Below are 16,460 nucleotides of genomic sequence, written 5' to 3' on the forward strand. Positions count from 1 at the left end.
GCTGCATAGTCACCCTTTTTCTCTTACCATTTGTTTTTCTTTTTTTCATGCAGTAGGTGGTGCTGTTGCTGTAGAAATGCCTCCCTCAGAGGATGAAAATTATATTGTGTCTGCTGTAGGAATATATCCGAATGTTGAAACTATATTACATTGTGTTCCATTTGATGATGCAAGAACAGCATAAATATAGGGTCTCCATTAAGATTCCTGTACCGATTAATTCAATTTACCATTAATTACGCTAAAGCTATCATTTGGAAACGTCATCATTTAACCCTTACGCTGTGTTGTGCCAAAAACAAAAACATGTCAGTGTCAGGTTTAGAATGACCAAAGGGGATCATTTAATGCAAAACCAAACATTTACATGCTCAAATGTCTCCTCTGAACTGCTATACATTGGTAAAACATCCAGACCTTTCAAAAATAGTATCTAATGACATAGTAGTTCTGCCACTTTTATGTAATTAATCATAGAATGGCCTCTTTCAACTCCATTCATGCAGTTTTTGCATACTGACATGGAAAGTGTCCACTTAGATTTGTGAACAAGAAGAATTGGTGCCGGACTTGTGCAAGACTGTGTGTGCAGTACACTTGCCTTCGGAGGTGTCGAAAGACTTCCTGGTATGAGGTGCTGTCTGACACAGACAACCACAAACATGCTTGGTGGGCGGTGTATAATTGAGACATACCAAATCAAAACACTGTGCTAGATCTGTTACCTCGGGTTAAATTTTGCTTTTAATTGTCATGCAATCATTATTTTAATTTTGCAATTGTATTCCCTCATAATATCATTTACATTCCTACTGAACCATTTGTACAGATTGAATGTTGGTCCAGAAATACACTGCTAGTTAGCAAAATACTTGTCAGATACCCCAGAAAGGAGAGATGATGTGATATAAAACATGATGTTTTAAGTGCCTTTTACTCATCATAAAAGACTGATCTCTGACAACAAAGTGTGGCTTTGACAGGTAAGGTAGAACTGTGGTTGCAGGTTATGGCTATTTAATCAGATTTTTGTTCTAAAATCCAATTTGCTACCATCAATATTTCTAACTGTTTTGTTTTAAGCCTACCATTCATAGTTTGAATTGATACAGTGGTTTGATGCTCAGGTCGAACAGCCATCATCACATGCACAGCGCCAAAGATTTGCTTTTAAACTATTTGATTCATTTCTAACAGCGATACTTATAACAACCAAAGCCATAGAGATCTGTGTCATCCAAAGGCTGTAGTCATGATCACAGATAGTCTGTCTCAGCAATTTTCAGCAACAGAGCTGGCAAATAAGTGGCTCTTCATTTTTCTTCCGAAATGCAAGGTTGAAGACTTGACGGTGCATTCACGCTCACTGTATTCTGTCAACTATTGTAGATTTATTTTTGCATCAATTCCTCATCGTTCGAAGAAAAATAAAAAAAACTGTACTTTAAAGGAATAGTTCGCCTCTTTTGACATGAAGCTGTATGACATCCCATACTAGCAATATCATTTATGAACATTGACTTACCACCTACTGCATACTGTGAGCCTAGTTCCGGCCTCGTTTTGGTGTAGACGAAAGTAGTCCGGCTAGTTGGCTGGGGTCACAAAAATAAAGCGGTTTGCTTCTCAAAACAATATGCGTTCAAAAGGGTAATACATTTGCATCACAAAATCGTTGTCCAGGAAAAAGTCAGACCTCACAATCGCTTGGCACTGTTTTCTCTCCCTTCGTATGTGATGAAAATGAAAAGCAACACTTAAGGGGTTAAAAGCTCTTTGATTTCTCCAGTGTGTTTAATTCAGCCTGCACTGCTACATGAGAAGCTCTAGAGAATAAAAGTGAATACTTCCACAACTGCAAGGATTATCTAAATACCTCACAAACAGAGTTCTGCACTCACACGACTCTGCAGTTCTGGGATGCATTCATTTTGGACAAGAGGATGAGAGCAAGGAACTGTCATAAATTTCATAAAATTCAACTTTGAATCAGTTCTATCTGTGTTAAATGCTCCAGTGGAGTTTTAGGTGAAACTGCTGCAACCAAAGCAAATCTTATATACGCATCCCATAATGTTTTTAGAGGAAAGTAACCAGTGTGACAACACCATTATGTAAAAGCAAGGAGGAAGAGCTATTATCTCAATAGTCCTGTCTTCTGAAAAGCGACAGAAATGTTGTTTTGTTTTTTGTTTTTAGCCTTGAAGTTCCCTTATTTTGGCAGCAGATGACTCTGTTGTTCCATTTAGCTGCTAAACTGTGTTATTCACATAATGATGGGTGACAAAGAAACCTGAACCATTCACCCCTAAACTGAAGGGATTCATTATGCAGTGGAGGGCATTTTGCTAGCTTGCTTTGGTGGCCCTTAGAAAGAAGGTTCACCATCCATACTGCACGAGGTGTCTTCCTTAATGAGTTTGAAAATGTTGGGAATCTTATGTGACCTTTGAACTCATCTCATCTCAACCCATTCTGACAATTTTCTCCTCAATCTTCATCAAAGGGCTATGAGGGAGTATATTATTTTGAAGAATGGTGTACAATCCTTCCACTGCGGTTCCACAGACTCCTATCAGTCAATCGAATAATTAATCTGGTCACCAGATAACTTCTTACACAGGGTTCACTTATTATTGTGATCTCAAGGTTTCTGCATCCAGTTGCGTTGCAAGGTAAAGCCGTATTGCCAAAGTGCAATGAAAGTGGAGGGGTTGGACATGATGTCCCAACACCTTACAAAGGTTACACAGGTTTTTTTTCTTTAATTTGTCACCCCATGTGAGAGCAACAGCATCCATATGTATCTCCATTAAATCATCTGTTAAAGTGTGTCATTAAAACATGTTACCTTTCTGCTTACTTTAATATAATCAGATCAATGAAAAAGTATCATCACAGCGAAGAATAATTTCATAACAGTTCTTGGCAGTGACTGGGTTCTACAAATCAATATGTGCTTGAGACCAGCAATTAAGAGGATAGAATAATGGATAATAAAATTCCCCTGCCAAACTAATAATTTAGAGTAAAAAAGAGACATAGTATTGCTCCACTGAGCCCTAATGGCATCATGTAATGCTAACCTACACAAGCGTTTTACATTCTCCTTTACAAATCATTTTATTGATATGCTGAAAACAGGACGGTGACTATCACAACCGCCTCTAAATATCTGTGGCATGCGTGCTCACAGTTGTTTATCAGTGTGAAGGACCCCAGCAAAGCTCTGCAGGCTCTCATTAAAGGATGTCTGTGTGCAGCTGACCCTCGTACACAGGTTTACCATCTTGTTCAGCAGCGGTCTGCTTTCACAGTTTCAGTGCCAAAATGACGTTTGATGCCTTCCTGAAACCCTTTTCCACCAAAAGAAAGAGAGAGGACGGTTTTCTGTAGATTTGTGTGAATGAGGTTATTATGTCAGTGATGTTGGTCATAAAATGTCTCTGCTCTTGTTTGTGTTCGATTTATCCATGCTTCACTCATCTCATCTCATTTGGGCTTTATTTTGAAACCTGACACCGGAAGCTGCTACGTCCCCCCCCCCCTCAAATTGAGATATTGGCTGAATTTTATGGCTGTGCATACAGGTGTGCCTGGAAATTCATTCTCCGACTGCAAGGATTTGGTGCGTACAATGTGACCGTCTGGTTCTCAGCCGTAAAGAGAGAAATGCGCGTCCGCAGCGGAGCGGCTTTCCTCTGCAGCCCACACACTGCAAACCGCGCAACTGGGGCATGCATTCACTTAACACAGCGGACCAACAAGCTGGTGGAGTTGGGAGCGGATTCACGGGAATAAAACGACGTATTGGTCATTGTAGTGAATGGTAGATCTTCGGTGTTTGAAGGAAGATTTCATTTTAAGGGAGAAGAAAACGTACACGCCACAGACGTGAAAAGGCAAGTGCGTGTTGAGATTCGAACCTCGTCCCCCCCCCCATTCATTTGGCAATCTGATTTTCGGCCAAAGCCTGAAAGATGCAGCGTCTACCTGACGGATGTGTGGCACCACAACTGCTATCTACAGGTCTGTATTTAATAGCAATTCAAGCATGTTGTGCATGCCTCTCAAATGAATCAAAATGAACCTTCATACAAATTATTTTTAAGAGTTGCTAAAAAAAACAACAACAACAGCTTGTATGGCATTTTCTGCATCTGAACAGATCTCTGTAAGATATCGGAATGATCATCTATCTGATTAGATTGAAGCATAACGTAGCTGTGTTCGCACACACTTACTTCACACATATGGTAGCAGTTTATTTTTTTACTTATAATTTTTTTTATATAGTTCAAAGGCTCATACAGTTTTCTTAGATTTTAAGTTATCAGAAAAGCCAAGATTACTGACCACTACCACCACTGGTACTGCAGCATAGAACAGGTTAGATTTGTGCCATCTCCTCTGGAATTACCTGAAATTACCCATGAGATAAATCCCAGCATTTGTTTACCAGTGTATCTGTGCTTCTTGCCTCCTGTCTACCTGCTGCAGATCTGCCATGGTTTGCTGTGTAGGACTGAGACTCATACAGCTGCAGTTCCTTTCATCATCATCAACAACATCTGCCACCTCAAACACAAGACAAGACACACAAGCATAGAGGCTGCCTTTCGGCTGATCAAAGTGACCAAAGTCAGAAACTACCTGCAGACGATGACAGCGGCGGCGGAGCTGTTTTCCTGAAAAGCAGCATGAGATAATTGAGGATTGCCACACTAATTGCTGATTCAAGCTATTTCTGTTTGGGGGCTGATGGAAATGTTCCAGTGGGTCAGTTGACTGACAGAGTCGCAGTGGTGTTCTAGCACGGGACGTAGCCAGCAACTCAGGCGCAGACACCACAAATGAGATGGCTCGTCCGGGATCAGGGTTGCTGGTGCCCATGAATGGATTGGGGTACCCCCCTCAGAACCTGGCCAGAGTGGTGGTCTGGGAGTGGCTGAATGAACACGGGCGCTGGAGGCCATACAGTGCGGCGGTGTGCCACCATATCGAGAATGTACTGAAGGGAGATGCCCGGGGAAGTGTAGTTCTTGGGCAGGTGGATGCCCAGCTGTCTCCTTACATCATTGACCTGCAGTCCATGCACCAGTTTCGACAAGACACAGGTAAGACGTGTGAGGACTCCCTGTTTGTGGGTACAGATGAGTCAGCCTTTGAAAACAAGCAAAGTACAGATGACAAAGGTGGAACCTCAGACCTCATGTCTGAAATGTATCTGTGAATTATCTTTGACTGTCCAGACTGCAGATGTATATTATATCTCTGGGACTGTTTACAGCAGAACCAGCTTGTGGTTGCTACAAATCCTATATAGCTTTCAAAGGAATAAAGGAGAGTCCTGGGCGCATTTAAATGAGCCACAGGTAGAGTTTGGAGGCGCTATAGCAAACAGAACACACAGCATCCAGGTGACTAAAGTGTAGTTGTGATATTGTCACGTCCAAGCATCCTCATGCCGTGACCTTGGCAAAGGTCAACATGTACTATATCAATTTTAGGTGCTGTGACTTAAACGGAAGGATGATGTTACACTTGTGATTCCATGTGTGGACACAGCTACTGTTTCTGCTACAATATATCAGTTTGTTAAACATTTGGATAGTTTTAAAGTTTTTTTTTTTTTTTCAGTTTAATGTCGGATCTGTGAGACACCTTGAGACCAGCATTATCTTGACTGAAGGATCGATTTCTTCTGGCCGACTGTGAATATGATAACTGTAAATGCTCTTACCCATAAATTCCCTCTCGGCACAGCCTCCGTTTGGTTTACAGGAATTGTCTTTGATGACTGCTCGCTTTTTAAGTATGACCAGATGTTTTCATTGTTCTTCACGAAGGCTCAACACATTCTCTGTGTTTGTGGGAATTCACCTTCCTGCTGTACCGGCGTTCAAAGCACATATATTGGAGAAATTGAAATATCTGTTAAGACCAGAAATTTCAATCTTCTTTAGATTAATTTCCACATCACTGTGTTGTTAGAATCAGTCATAAATATCGTTGCTGCTGGTTGAGACATCTTTGTTAGATTGTTAAAGTGGAAAGGTCATATGTGAAGTAAAACAATGTTTCATCGATGAATTGAAACACAAGAAATAAAACCTTTCATGGGCTTTTACTGTGTTTCTAGATGTTATATAACAGCGTAACCTGGTATGGGGGGATTCACATGGGATATACAGAGGTTGACCTCAGGGTGCATGAACCTGCACTATGTCACCTTTCATTCATTTGCAATGGTTAATTTGCATGCACATTAAATGTTTCTAGAACTGCAGAGCATTGGCAGTATAAGTCTGTCCTGTTTTTCTACAAATGCCTCTGGCCATAAATTCTGTACAGAGGAACACTGGGTCAAAAATGTGCACTTTGCTGTAAAATGATACTTTGAAAAATCAGTGATTTTGTAAAAGGCTTGGAGCCTCATTTGAAGAATGTATACTGAATTTAAAACAACTTTTTGTAATGGCTACATTTGGTAGATGTAAGATTGATGCCTGCCTTGCTCAGTCTCTGCTCCTCTTGTTGTTGTTTTCCTCTCAAAGCAGAGCACAATGCGGAGCAGTACATGTGTCTGGGGTTGACTGGCTATGAGATGAGCCACTGCACAGTTTGTCAGCCATTACCACAGCACAGGAGCTCGGCCTGACGTTTATCACTCCTCGCTGTGCTGTTCAGTGTGTTGCCTTTGCCCTTGGCTGGGATAAACCTGTCACAGTGGGGTCTGACTGACAGCATATATCTGATCCCTGCTGCCTCCTCTCCCTCCTCTTTGCTCATCCTCTGCACTCTCATCTCCTGTCCCAAACACACACAAACCTCAGCCAGGTCATCGGCATTGATTGATTGAAGCTCCCGTGTTGGCTTCCTTCCTCGCTTTTGTAAGGTTGTTGCATTGCTGTTTGCATCTGTTTCACATTGGTGTGAGCTATATTAGTAGTCATGCAGGTCACCCACAGCCACTTGCTCTGTTCCAGGCTTATGGAGTGTCCCTATGGGGAAACCCCACTTTGTTGCAGAGCCAGTAATCTCGTCCTCTGAGGCCGTTTTTAGCAAGAGCTGTACAGGGAGATGCCGCCCATCGTGCACTATGTGTAGACGCCGTCGTTGTGTCTGTAGATGAATGTGAGTTCACCAGCTTGTGAGTGTGTGTTGGTGCTCTCATCCAACTGCGGTGTTTGTGTCCCGCCCCTGCAGGCTGTGTAGGGGCACCATGTTCTCCTGTGGGTTTGGGAGGATCTCCTGTGGGTGGCAACCCAGGCAGCGTTGCTCCGACTAATGAGATGGGAGCTATAGTTTATATTGTGTTCCCTGTAATCAGGGAATCATGACGACAACACCGGCACCACAGACGATCCAGCAGGGCCCCTCTCTTTGGGCAGAAACCTAAACACATCTGTGTTCAATTGCCATCGAAAAACACAGTGGAGAAATTTAGTCTTCGTACAGCTGCTTGTGACATACACTAGTTTGTGGTGAAATCCTGCGGTAGAGCCAGTGTGTGAGTTAATATCTAGCTGAATGCACGGAGATGTTTGGCTCCTGGCCAATAAAAATTGATCTGTTCTTCTCCCCAGATGCACATTTGAACCTCTAAACACTGCTGTGGATGGATCCCCTTTCACTACAGCCAGTCCCTTAACAAAACACATGGGCTTATCTACCACTTCTGTCATATACCAGCACGTTTGCCCTGTCTGATGGATGTTACACTGTTGGTATTGATTCAGCCGCCTGGCTTTTAAGCACCTACATCTTCAATATTTTCCCTTTTGATGGAGAAGTGAGACCAGCACATCTGCATTTGTCTGCATTGTGTTGGCACAGCTACATTTTACTGAGAGACATTAGCAAAAACTAGTCATCAGACAGCAGCCGCAACCCTCATAAATGTGTCCGTCCATTGTTGTCAAACTGAATTAAATTCCTTATTATTTTAATTCTAAACACACAGTAGGTTACCTTGCTAGTTGAAATCGGTCATAAAGTTTTTAACTTGCCACATGGAACTCAAACACAAGCAGTGAAAAAAATTTAGATGTTACTTCCAGCTTTATCAAACAGACTGTGTGAACAGGATGTATGAGTGGTTATTTTGTGCATCTCTGCTGAATGTGTTTGTGGCGTTGCAAAGGCCATTACTGTTGCACGGAGCTCATTGTTGTGAGACGGCCCATGTGTGACCGCAGAGATAACCCCTATCAGCAGCTCCTGGCTGCTGTGTTGCCAGGAGTTGGGGCTTTGTTTGTTTTGGTTCCAGATGCATGAGAAACTTCAGTCCTCTGGCCTATTCCCCTCAGCTAAATACCCTCTCTATTTATGGTCTCTAACACCCGAAGACAAAGATCTTGTCGCGCCTTATGGGTTGAGCTGAGAAACAACAGTCGCTGCAGTTGTGATTTTAGTGCTGCCTGTAAACTTGCATTGCACATGTAATGCTTTAGTTTCTCAAAGACGTTTGTGCATTTGCTTTTTCTTTCATGTTGCTTCGTGTAGACTGAGTGTGTGGGGGAACTGTTTCGGTGGTCTGTGGGAGGAAGCTGCTAAAAGGATTCCTGCTATGTGTTTGCGAAAGGTCAGGTACTGTATGTGTCAGCCTCACTGTGAAATCCCACCTGCGCCAGAAGGACGCAAAATGAAAGACTTAAAAGTTTACCCAAAGTGTAAAAACGTATGAAGAAACAACTCGAAATAGAAAACAAGACCAAACCAGTTGTAGTTAGATGGGACCGTTTTCCGATTATTTTGGAAAATGTCCCGGTGCATCCATCAGTTGCTCTGTGATTTTAGCATCAGGTATCTTTATAAGCAGAGGTTTATTTTGGTCTGAACTCTGCGGTACTGTTGTTTGATTACATAAATTGAGGACCTAAAGAAGGATCATAAAGTATAAGGATGCGTCTCTCTGCAATGTAATCATCACATTCGGACCACATCCTCAATCATGTGAAGTACAGATAAAGAGACATGACACATGATCAAAAGTTTTTCTCTTTAATCTTGTTGTAATTAGCGTATTTAGTCAGCAAAGGTCTTTAGCACCATCAAATTTTCTACTCGGCTAAGATGTCACTGTGCTCAGGGGTCCATTATAGCCCCAACGAGCTGGCTGAATTCCACCTGGAAGTCGGCAGGAAAGGGAATGGAGTTGCACTGTGGAGAGGGAGGGAGGAGCTCGCTGAGGTGAGGAGTGAAGAGGAACAGAGGGAGAAGTGGAGCGTTTTCCTGATGGAAAGCGACAGATTGGAGGGAGGGAATAAATCACTGGAAAAAGTGTTAGGGTTGTTGCTGTGAGGTTTTCCCAGCCAGGACCTCAAGGTGTGCTTACTTTAATTGCAGAATAATCTGCCCATATTTGTGCTCAACTATATGACTAAACGTTCTGCTTATAGAATACTGTATAATAAACAGAAGCTGTTTCCTGCCATAAAGTCCGGGAGTCAAAAGTCTAACCAGCATTAAAACATGGATACAATGCACAAGATGGTCTCTTTAAATTGAAAGAAATTCATAATGCAATAAAATGATCATATTCATGAAACTGTGAAGCACTTTAAATATCTCTAACCATAATTATTAAAGGCATATTTATTATTGTATACATTTCCGTGTGAACATGATAGTCTTCAAAATATGAGAACTTCAAATGGACAAGAATGTCTATACAATAAAAAAATTGTTTGTATTATAAAGCATCATTTAGGCTGTTGTACAGTGTAAGAGCGACCTGGTCTCTAGATCACGGTGCTTTGGTCTGTTGACTCCACGTCTTTATTGCATTACATTGATGAGCAGGCTGAGCAGCTGCTGGCAGCCTGTGGCTTTGCTAGCAGAATCGTCTCTTCACATCTAGTTTCAACTTCTAATCCAGAAAGTCACCACTTTTAACTTTTAAAGTGGATATCTTACTTTTTCATCAAGGAAACTGCATTAAAGCCGCTCTCTGCGGCACTTTCTTATCAGGCCTTTCTGGGAGGTCAGTCGGATCAGAGCGAGTTTCCCTCGGCCAATCATTCAGCTGCTGCCAGAGAGGAATGAGGCCTCCTCTCAGTGTTGTATGAGTAAACTCCATCTCCTGCCCATATTTATTGACTGATCTCTTGTCTTACGTTGGACCAAGGTCTTAAAGTATCCTCATTCTCATATAACTCAATTTTCTAAAAATGTTGCTATGACTCACATCAGAATAGCGTTTGTAGTGTGTGATAAATGAAGGGAATGTTGATCCATTTGTTGTGTCAAATAATGATTTAACTTAGCTTTATGGCATACTTACTCTTCGGTGTACCAACCAAAAATGAGCTAGCTGTCATATTGAAAAAGGGTCAGTGTCCCTGCTGTAACAAATGCAGGGTCTTTGATCTACAGGAGCTTATGGTGTAACATTTACTGCAACCCTCTTTTGACTGAAGCTAGAGCTGCACTGATTCTGCTCGAGCTGCCAGCGGTTGCAGTGAGCCAAACTAAGAACCACTTTGATCAGCAGTGGTGAAAGTAGAAACGCAGAATTTTTTTCTGGGTCCTTACATATTCACTCATTTTACAAAAACCTCACTCATGGTGAAGATAAGCCAATCACTAAAGTCGAAATAAGATGAGTGTCTATATATTGAAAGGTTAGTTAGCCTCATAAACTTTTCCATCTGCCAAATATGGGTATGCTTGATTTTTTATGCTACCTTATTAACACTGTAATGTTAGCATTTGCTCCAAAGCATGGCTATGGCCAAGTCCAGCCTTAACTGATAGCAAAAAAAATATGGGATCACATATTTTGTAGAAAAAAATAATCAGAGATATGAACCAAAACAGTTTTATTCAAAAGCTTCAGAGGAAACAATGAAAAGGGTTATGAAACACCTTCAAGAGGTAATTCGGCACAGTGTGACTAAAGAGATCTGTTGTAACCAATCGACTGTGTCTAAAATATGGAGTGAGGCTAAACAAAATGAGAAGGTTGTTAAAAGGAAACATACAAGGCGACCATGAACGATATTAAAGCATGAGGACAGAAAACACACTGCAGTGAGCCTTGGAAATAGAAAATGCACAACAAAAGAAAAAAATGGGCCGAAAAAACAAGAGTCTGTGTTTTTGGCCAAACTGTCAGAAGGAAATGAAGGTATCAAAGAAATGGGATTTACATTCAGAAAAACTCCTAAACAGAAGATAACGAAGTTACAGTGGGCTAAAGAGAAGCAGTCATGGACTCTGGATGTTCAGATAAAAGTGTTATTTAGTGATAGGAGAAGATGCTGGAACGTTTTATTTGCACGTCCAGTTAAACGTATAAAGATGACTGCCTGAATAAAATCACTTGTGATATGGGGTTGATGTCAGGTAAAGGAGCAGGGTCAGTCATAACAGTCATTACTTCTATATTACACTTAAAAATTGGACACTTTTCTTATTCTATCAATCAAAACAAAATAAGTTTGGTCATAATGGATGAAGTCACTTTTCAGGATGAATATGCATAATGCCACAGACCAAAGAGCAGTTAGGCATATCAACTCTATGACATTTCAATCTGAGTAAGAAATTGATGGTGGAAATTGGGTGGAAAAAAAGGTCCACAACAAGACTTCATCCTCAACGCTGATCTATCAGCTGCTATACAAGAAATGGGGACTGATTAATGACGAATATTGTTTTTCACCTGTCCATGCCTCAAAGAATGCCAGCTGTTTTATTTATGAATCATTTTTTTGGGTTCATCTTTTTCCTCTGATTGAGTGGCGCCATAAATCTTTCCTCTATTGAAGATAAAAAAAGAAAATCATTTTTTTTAAATGTTTTTTTTTTTTTATATATATATTTTAAAAAGCCAGAATGTTCAGCTGTTAATTGAAATAGGCTGTTTTAGGTAACATATGTGGTAAGTCTTTTGTGTATGATGAATACCCTCCAAGTGGTTCTAATCATTTTTGTAAGGGGGTTGTACACAGAGCTACTATTATGGCTGTGGAATATTAATGGCAGAGTTGGTATATGGATACCTCCCATTGCTGTAGGAAGTTGTAAGAAAGTTTTTACTATTTTCTGACTATCTACAAAGAGTCCTAATCCTCATGGCGGTCTGCGGTAGCTTTTGTGCGGACTTCTTGCATCGAAGTCACAGGCTGTTTGGGGTGATGAAAAGGAATTACTGCGACAAGGCATGGGACGAGCCCGGGCCATACAAGAAATGTCACTTATTCTGATTGTTTGCTGCCCGGGCGCCTAGAAGAATATCAATGTGAGGTACTCTCACCCTCCTCTGCTGCTTTCTCTGTGTCACCTGTAAGTACTTCTATATCATGGCTCTTGGTGCGAGGCCAAATCCTGTGACTGTTCGGCAGGAGGAGCATCCTGCAGTAGCCTGGGAGGTGAGGAAATTTGCCAAGTGCTCCTGGCAACACTGCATCCACTTTTGCTACTTAGAAGAGCTGCTCAAATTCCATCACTTATTTGGGATTTTATTCGGGATTTATATCACTAGTTCATCCAAGCTGAATGCAGATTGTTTCAACTCTGTTTTGTCCTTTGCAGAAACAGTTTCTACAGACAACGGCTTTAACTGAAAGACAAGACGGGTATTAGAAGCAACTACTTCAATATGAAAATGTGTCAGAAACAAAAGAATTCTGATCTCATTGCAGTGGATGTAATGCTTTAAGCTAACGTCTTACTTGTCCTTCAGATTCTGACAAAAAGAAATGCAGTTGCAGAATATCAAAACCTTGCTGTCTGCTTTTCAGAAATTCAAGTTCTACAAATTGGTTCAATACTTGCACTTATAACTTGAGAATTGAAAAGCTCTGGATCAGTTTCACATGTAAATCCATAAGGGATCAGTGATTAAATACTTCAGAAACACCCCCTTAAGCCATAAAATCTTAGATAAATGTGTCTTGTGTTTTATTGAAATTCCAAATTAACTAAGTTGACTTCCTCCGGGAGCTTTGGAGCTTCAGACCTTTGAGCTAGATTTCCTGCAGTTCCACCCCACCAATATGAGTGCAACTTAAATTCAATTTGCATTGACCCTCATATGTTTAGAAATGATTTATATCTTATACTTCCATATGAATAATGCATGTTTCTTCCAGCTTCTAGAGCCCTGAGGTCCTTTAGTCTTGTTCTTGAAGTGATACTGAACTGAAAACAACCTTTTATCATGATATCAGTGCTACAAAAAGAAACCTATCTTTAAGGCACCGTTTTCTTAGGCTTCATTTATAATTCAGCAGCTTCCTTTTCTTCCTTAGCCACCCCAGCAGAACTGATGACCTCTGGAAAAGTGGATTATGTGAAATGAGTAGCTCTACATGCTTTGACCCTCCAAAGTTGGTGTACCACCATGTCACCACGACAGGCTTTGAAGTCCACTAGACCTGCATTCAGGCTTTCAGCTTTTAATCGTCCAACAGCTATCTTTGCACATGACCTTAACTTTATTCAGCCTTGACATTTAGCCACAACAAGCACGAACTGGTTCCCTGATAATCCCCTCTCCTCCTTTTTTTTTTCACCTAATAGACTCAACATTCAAAAAATGAGGGAAAGTCTTCACCATAACACAGGTTGAGTAAAACATAATTGAGCTTTTAAGATGAGCAATTAATAATGGAAAAAAATATGCATGTCTCTTCATTAAGTTTTAGGTCTGAACACAGCAGAAATGTGATTACACTTGTGATTCCACAAGGAAAATGGTCTGGGCCTAATGATAAAAAAAAAAACCTCAGAAAGTAGAGCATACTTAAGGTGAAGTTGTGTTTGGTAAATCCATCACACTGTACAGGGGATAAAACATTTTGATACCCTCTCAACACTCTTACACCATGTCCAGTTTACTGCTGATCAGAGCTGACCACTGTCTGGCACAGTGGCAGTTTGTGTTAATGTAGCCAGACGTTTCCTCTGATAAGACCTGACTGCGTCTGACAGCCATGAAGTGGGTTATAAAAGCAAACTCAGCAAAACTCAGCAAACTCATTTGCTGCATGCTGTTCATCTCGATGAGTCAGACGCAAGTTGAAGATTCCACGCTGTTTTTTTTTGTTTTCTTTCTCGATCTTTTGTCAGAAATTAATGTTCCAACCAAATATTATTCTTGTTGAAAAACTCTTTTAAGACCCACAGAACATATTTCAAGTAAAATGAGTGTTGAGTAAGCTAGCTGTAAAAACCTGTAGGTGGTTATATGCAAGAGGAAGTGAGTCAGAAATCTGTGACGTCTAAACGCTGACCACACAATAAGGGATGGAGTGGTGTTCACAGAAAGCTCTTATTCCTCATCTTAGAATGTGATTTTATACACTTAATGTTAGCTCAGTTCAGTGTCCCAACCGCAAAATTGTGGTACCAATTCTTTATCCAGCAATGTAGCAGTTACTGTTACATGTGCAGTGCGGCAGAAATCATCCAGAGGTGAGCATGTGACCTATTCCTCACAGTCTCCTGTGATGTTGTACAGCCATCAATTAAGTTTCTGCTGGGCCGGCTAAAGGATTTCACTGATGCACAGTCTGTCGTAGCGGTGGAACGCCTCACATGAAATGTTCTGTTGTCTCAGATGAATACCTAAGCGTGATGGGGTGTGGGGATTGTAAGTTTGTGTCACTGTCTTCTGCTTCAGTCATGTGAAAAAGAGAGTAGAAAAGTTTTTTTGTGTATCGGTGCATAATCAAAATGAGCAGGTTCTGACCAGGTCTGAAATGAAGTCAATACAACCTCACAGCAGCAACACATAGCATATTACACCACGCCATTATTCATTCATCACAAACTCTGCCACAATGCAGAAGTAGTGTGTGGAAAAACTAAGTACACCTCATCTCTCACTTCCTTTATGATGTTATCAGTACCTAACATCAGTGGGGAAGAATGTTTTTTCCCCTCTCTTACTTACAACATGGCTTCAGTTAATTGATAATACACTTTCTTTAGGTCCCTTTCACAGCATTTCAGTCAGGTTGATGTCTGGACTTGGACTGGACCATTGCAGCACTTTTTGATTCTTGTCTTTTTCAGTCATTCTGTTGTAGATTTGCTGCAGTAGTTTGGATCATTGTCCTGTTGCATGACCAAAAAACAAGCCACCACCGTGCTTGACAGTTTGTATGAAGTTTTTGTGCCGATGTGCTGCGTTTGGTTTTCACCAAACATGGTGCTCTGCAATATGACCAAACATCTCTACTTTCTGTCCAAAGGACATTGTTCCAGAAGACTTGTGGTTTTTCAGATGTAGCTTTACAAACCGAAGCCGTGCTGCAATGTTCTTTTTTTAGAGAGAAGAGGCTTTTTTTGGCAACCCTCACTTACATAATTACATACCATACTTCTTCAATCTTTTTCTTATCCTACAGTTATGAACTTTAATGTTTAACATGGAAACTGTAGCCAGTAGCCTAAGATGTAGCTCTTTAGTATTTTTGGGGTGGACTTGCAGTGACGTCCACTCCTGGGAAGATTGTCATCTGTCTTGAATGTTTTCCCACTTCAGAATAATCTTTGTCTTTGTATAATGATGGACTTCAAATAGTTTGGAAATGGCCTTATAACCCTCCCCAGATTGATGGGCAGCAACATTTGCTTCTATAAGATCGTTGCTGATGTCTTTCCTCCTTGGCGTTGTGTTAACACACACTTGAACGCTCCAGAACAAGAAAATGCCAAAACTTGAAAACATTGAATATTGGTTTAGTTATTTCTTTGTCAGTGGTACAACATTTTATCTTCCAAAGAATTTATAATTGAAAGAAAGACAAACTTTTTTTGAACGGGAATAACAAACCAAATGAAATTGTTACATAATGAAAATATGTCATCAAAACACCTAACTGGACTCGTATCTAATTATTTCGTAGGAAATCAGCTTATATATTGCTGATGAAATTTAAGTCAGCCTTCAGGGATTTTAGTAAACATTCATGTCCACATATTCAGTCCATAAATAAATATATTTAAATACATTAAATATGGATGTAATAAGAATACGATAAAATAAATAGTAGCTCATCGTTGTTGGATATTTTCGTTTGTAAAACTGAAGTCAATTCAAGTGAGAACTACCAAGTAGTGCTGTGAGACTGTTTCAGAATAATTCTATTACTCCCTCTTCGAAGGTGGTGCCCTTTTATTGATGTTTTCTTTAGTCTTTCCTTGTATGTGTGTATTTATATGCACTGCATATTTTCTAAGCTGACACATCAGATTATTTTGTTACACAGAAACATCTGGAAAGCCTTCTGTAAAATCCATTTTAAAAACATTGGGAATTTTTTTTAAATGAATGAGCCACAAACATAGCATTAGACTTTTACTAAATAGATACCTCATGATTGTGAATCTTTGTTTTCCAGTAATCTTTGGTATCACTGGGCTCATGTTAAACTGATATTGAGATGAAAAATCTGGTGGAACTCAGGCAGAAGAATTCCTCACAGGAAGTTGGCCAAATA

At 40.5% G+C, this 16,460-nt stretch overlaps 1 protein-coding gene across 2 annotated transcripts in view; it reads left to right on the forward strand.

The window, feature by feature from the left end:
• Positions 1–3,546: 3,546 nt before the first annotated feature.
• Positions 3,547–16,460, forward strand: part of dtx1 (deltex 1, E3 ubiquitin ligase) — a 48,884-nt gene continuing 35,970 nt past the window's right edge. The window contains exons 1-2 of one of the 2 annotated variants that reach the window (XM_075468537.1): positions 3,547–4,029; positions 4,501–5,117. In XM_075468537.1, coding sequence (XP_075324652.1) covers positions 4,859–5,117 — 259 coding nt within the window. In that variant the 5' untranslated portion in view covers positions 3,547–4,029; positions 4,501–4,858. The remainder of the gene's footprint in view (positions 4,030–4,500; positions 5,118–16,460) is intronic. The other variant, XM_075468536.1, reaches the window with a different exon arrangement.

This window comes from Odontesthes bonariensis, chromosome 6 (assembly GCF_027942865.1).
Source record: "Odontesthes bonariensis isolate fOdoBon6 chromosome 6, fOdoBon6.hap1, whole genome shotgun sequence".
Taxonomy (NCBI): domain Eukaryota; kingdom Metazoa; phylum Chordata; class Actinopteri; order Atheriniformes; family Atherinopsidae; genus Odontesthes; species Odontesthes bonariensis.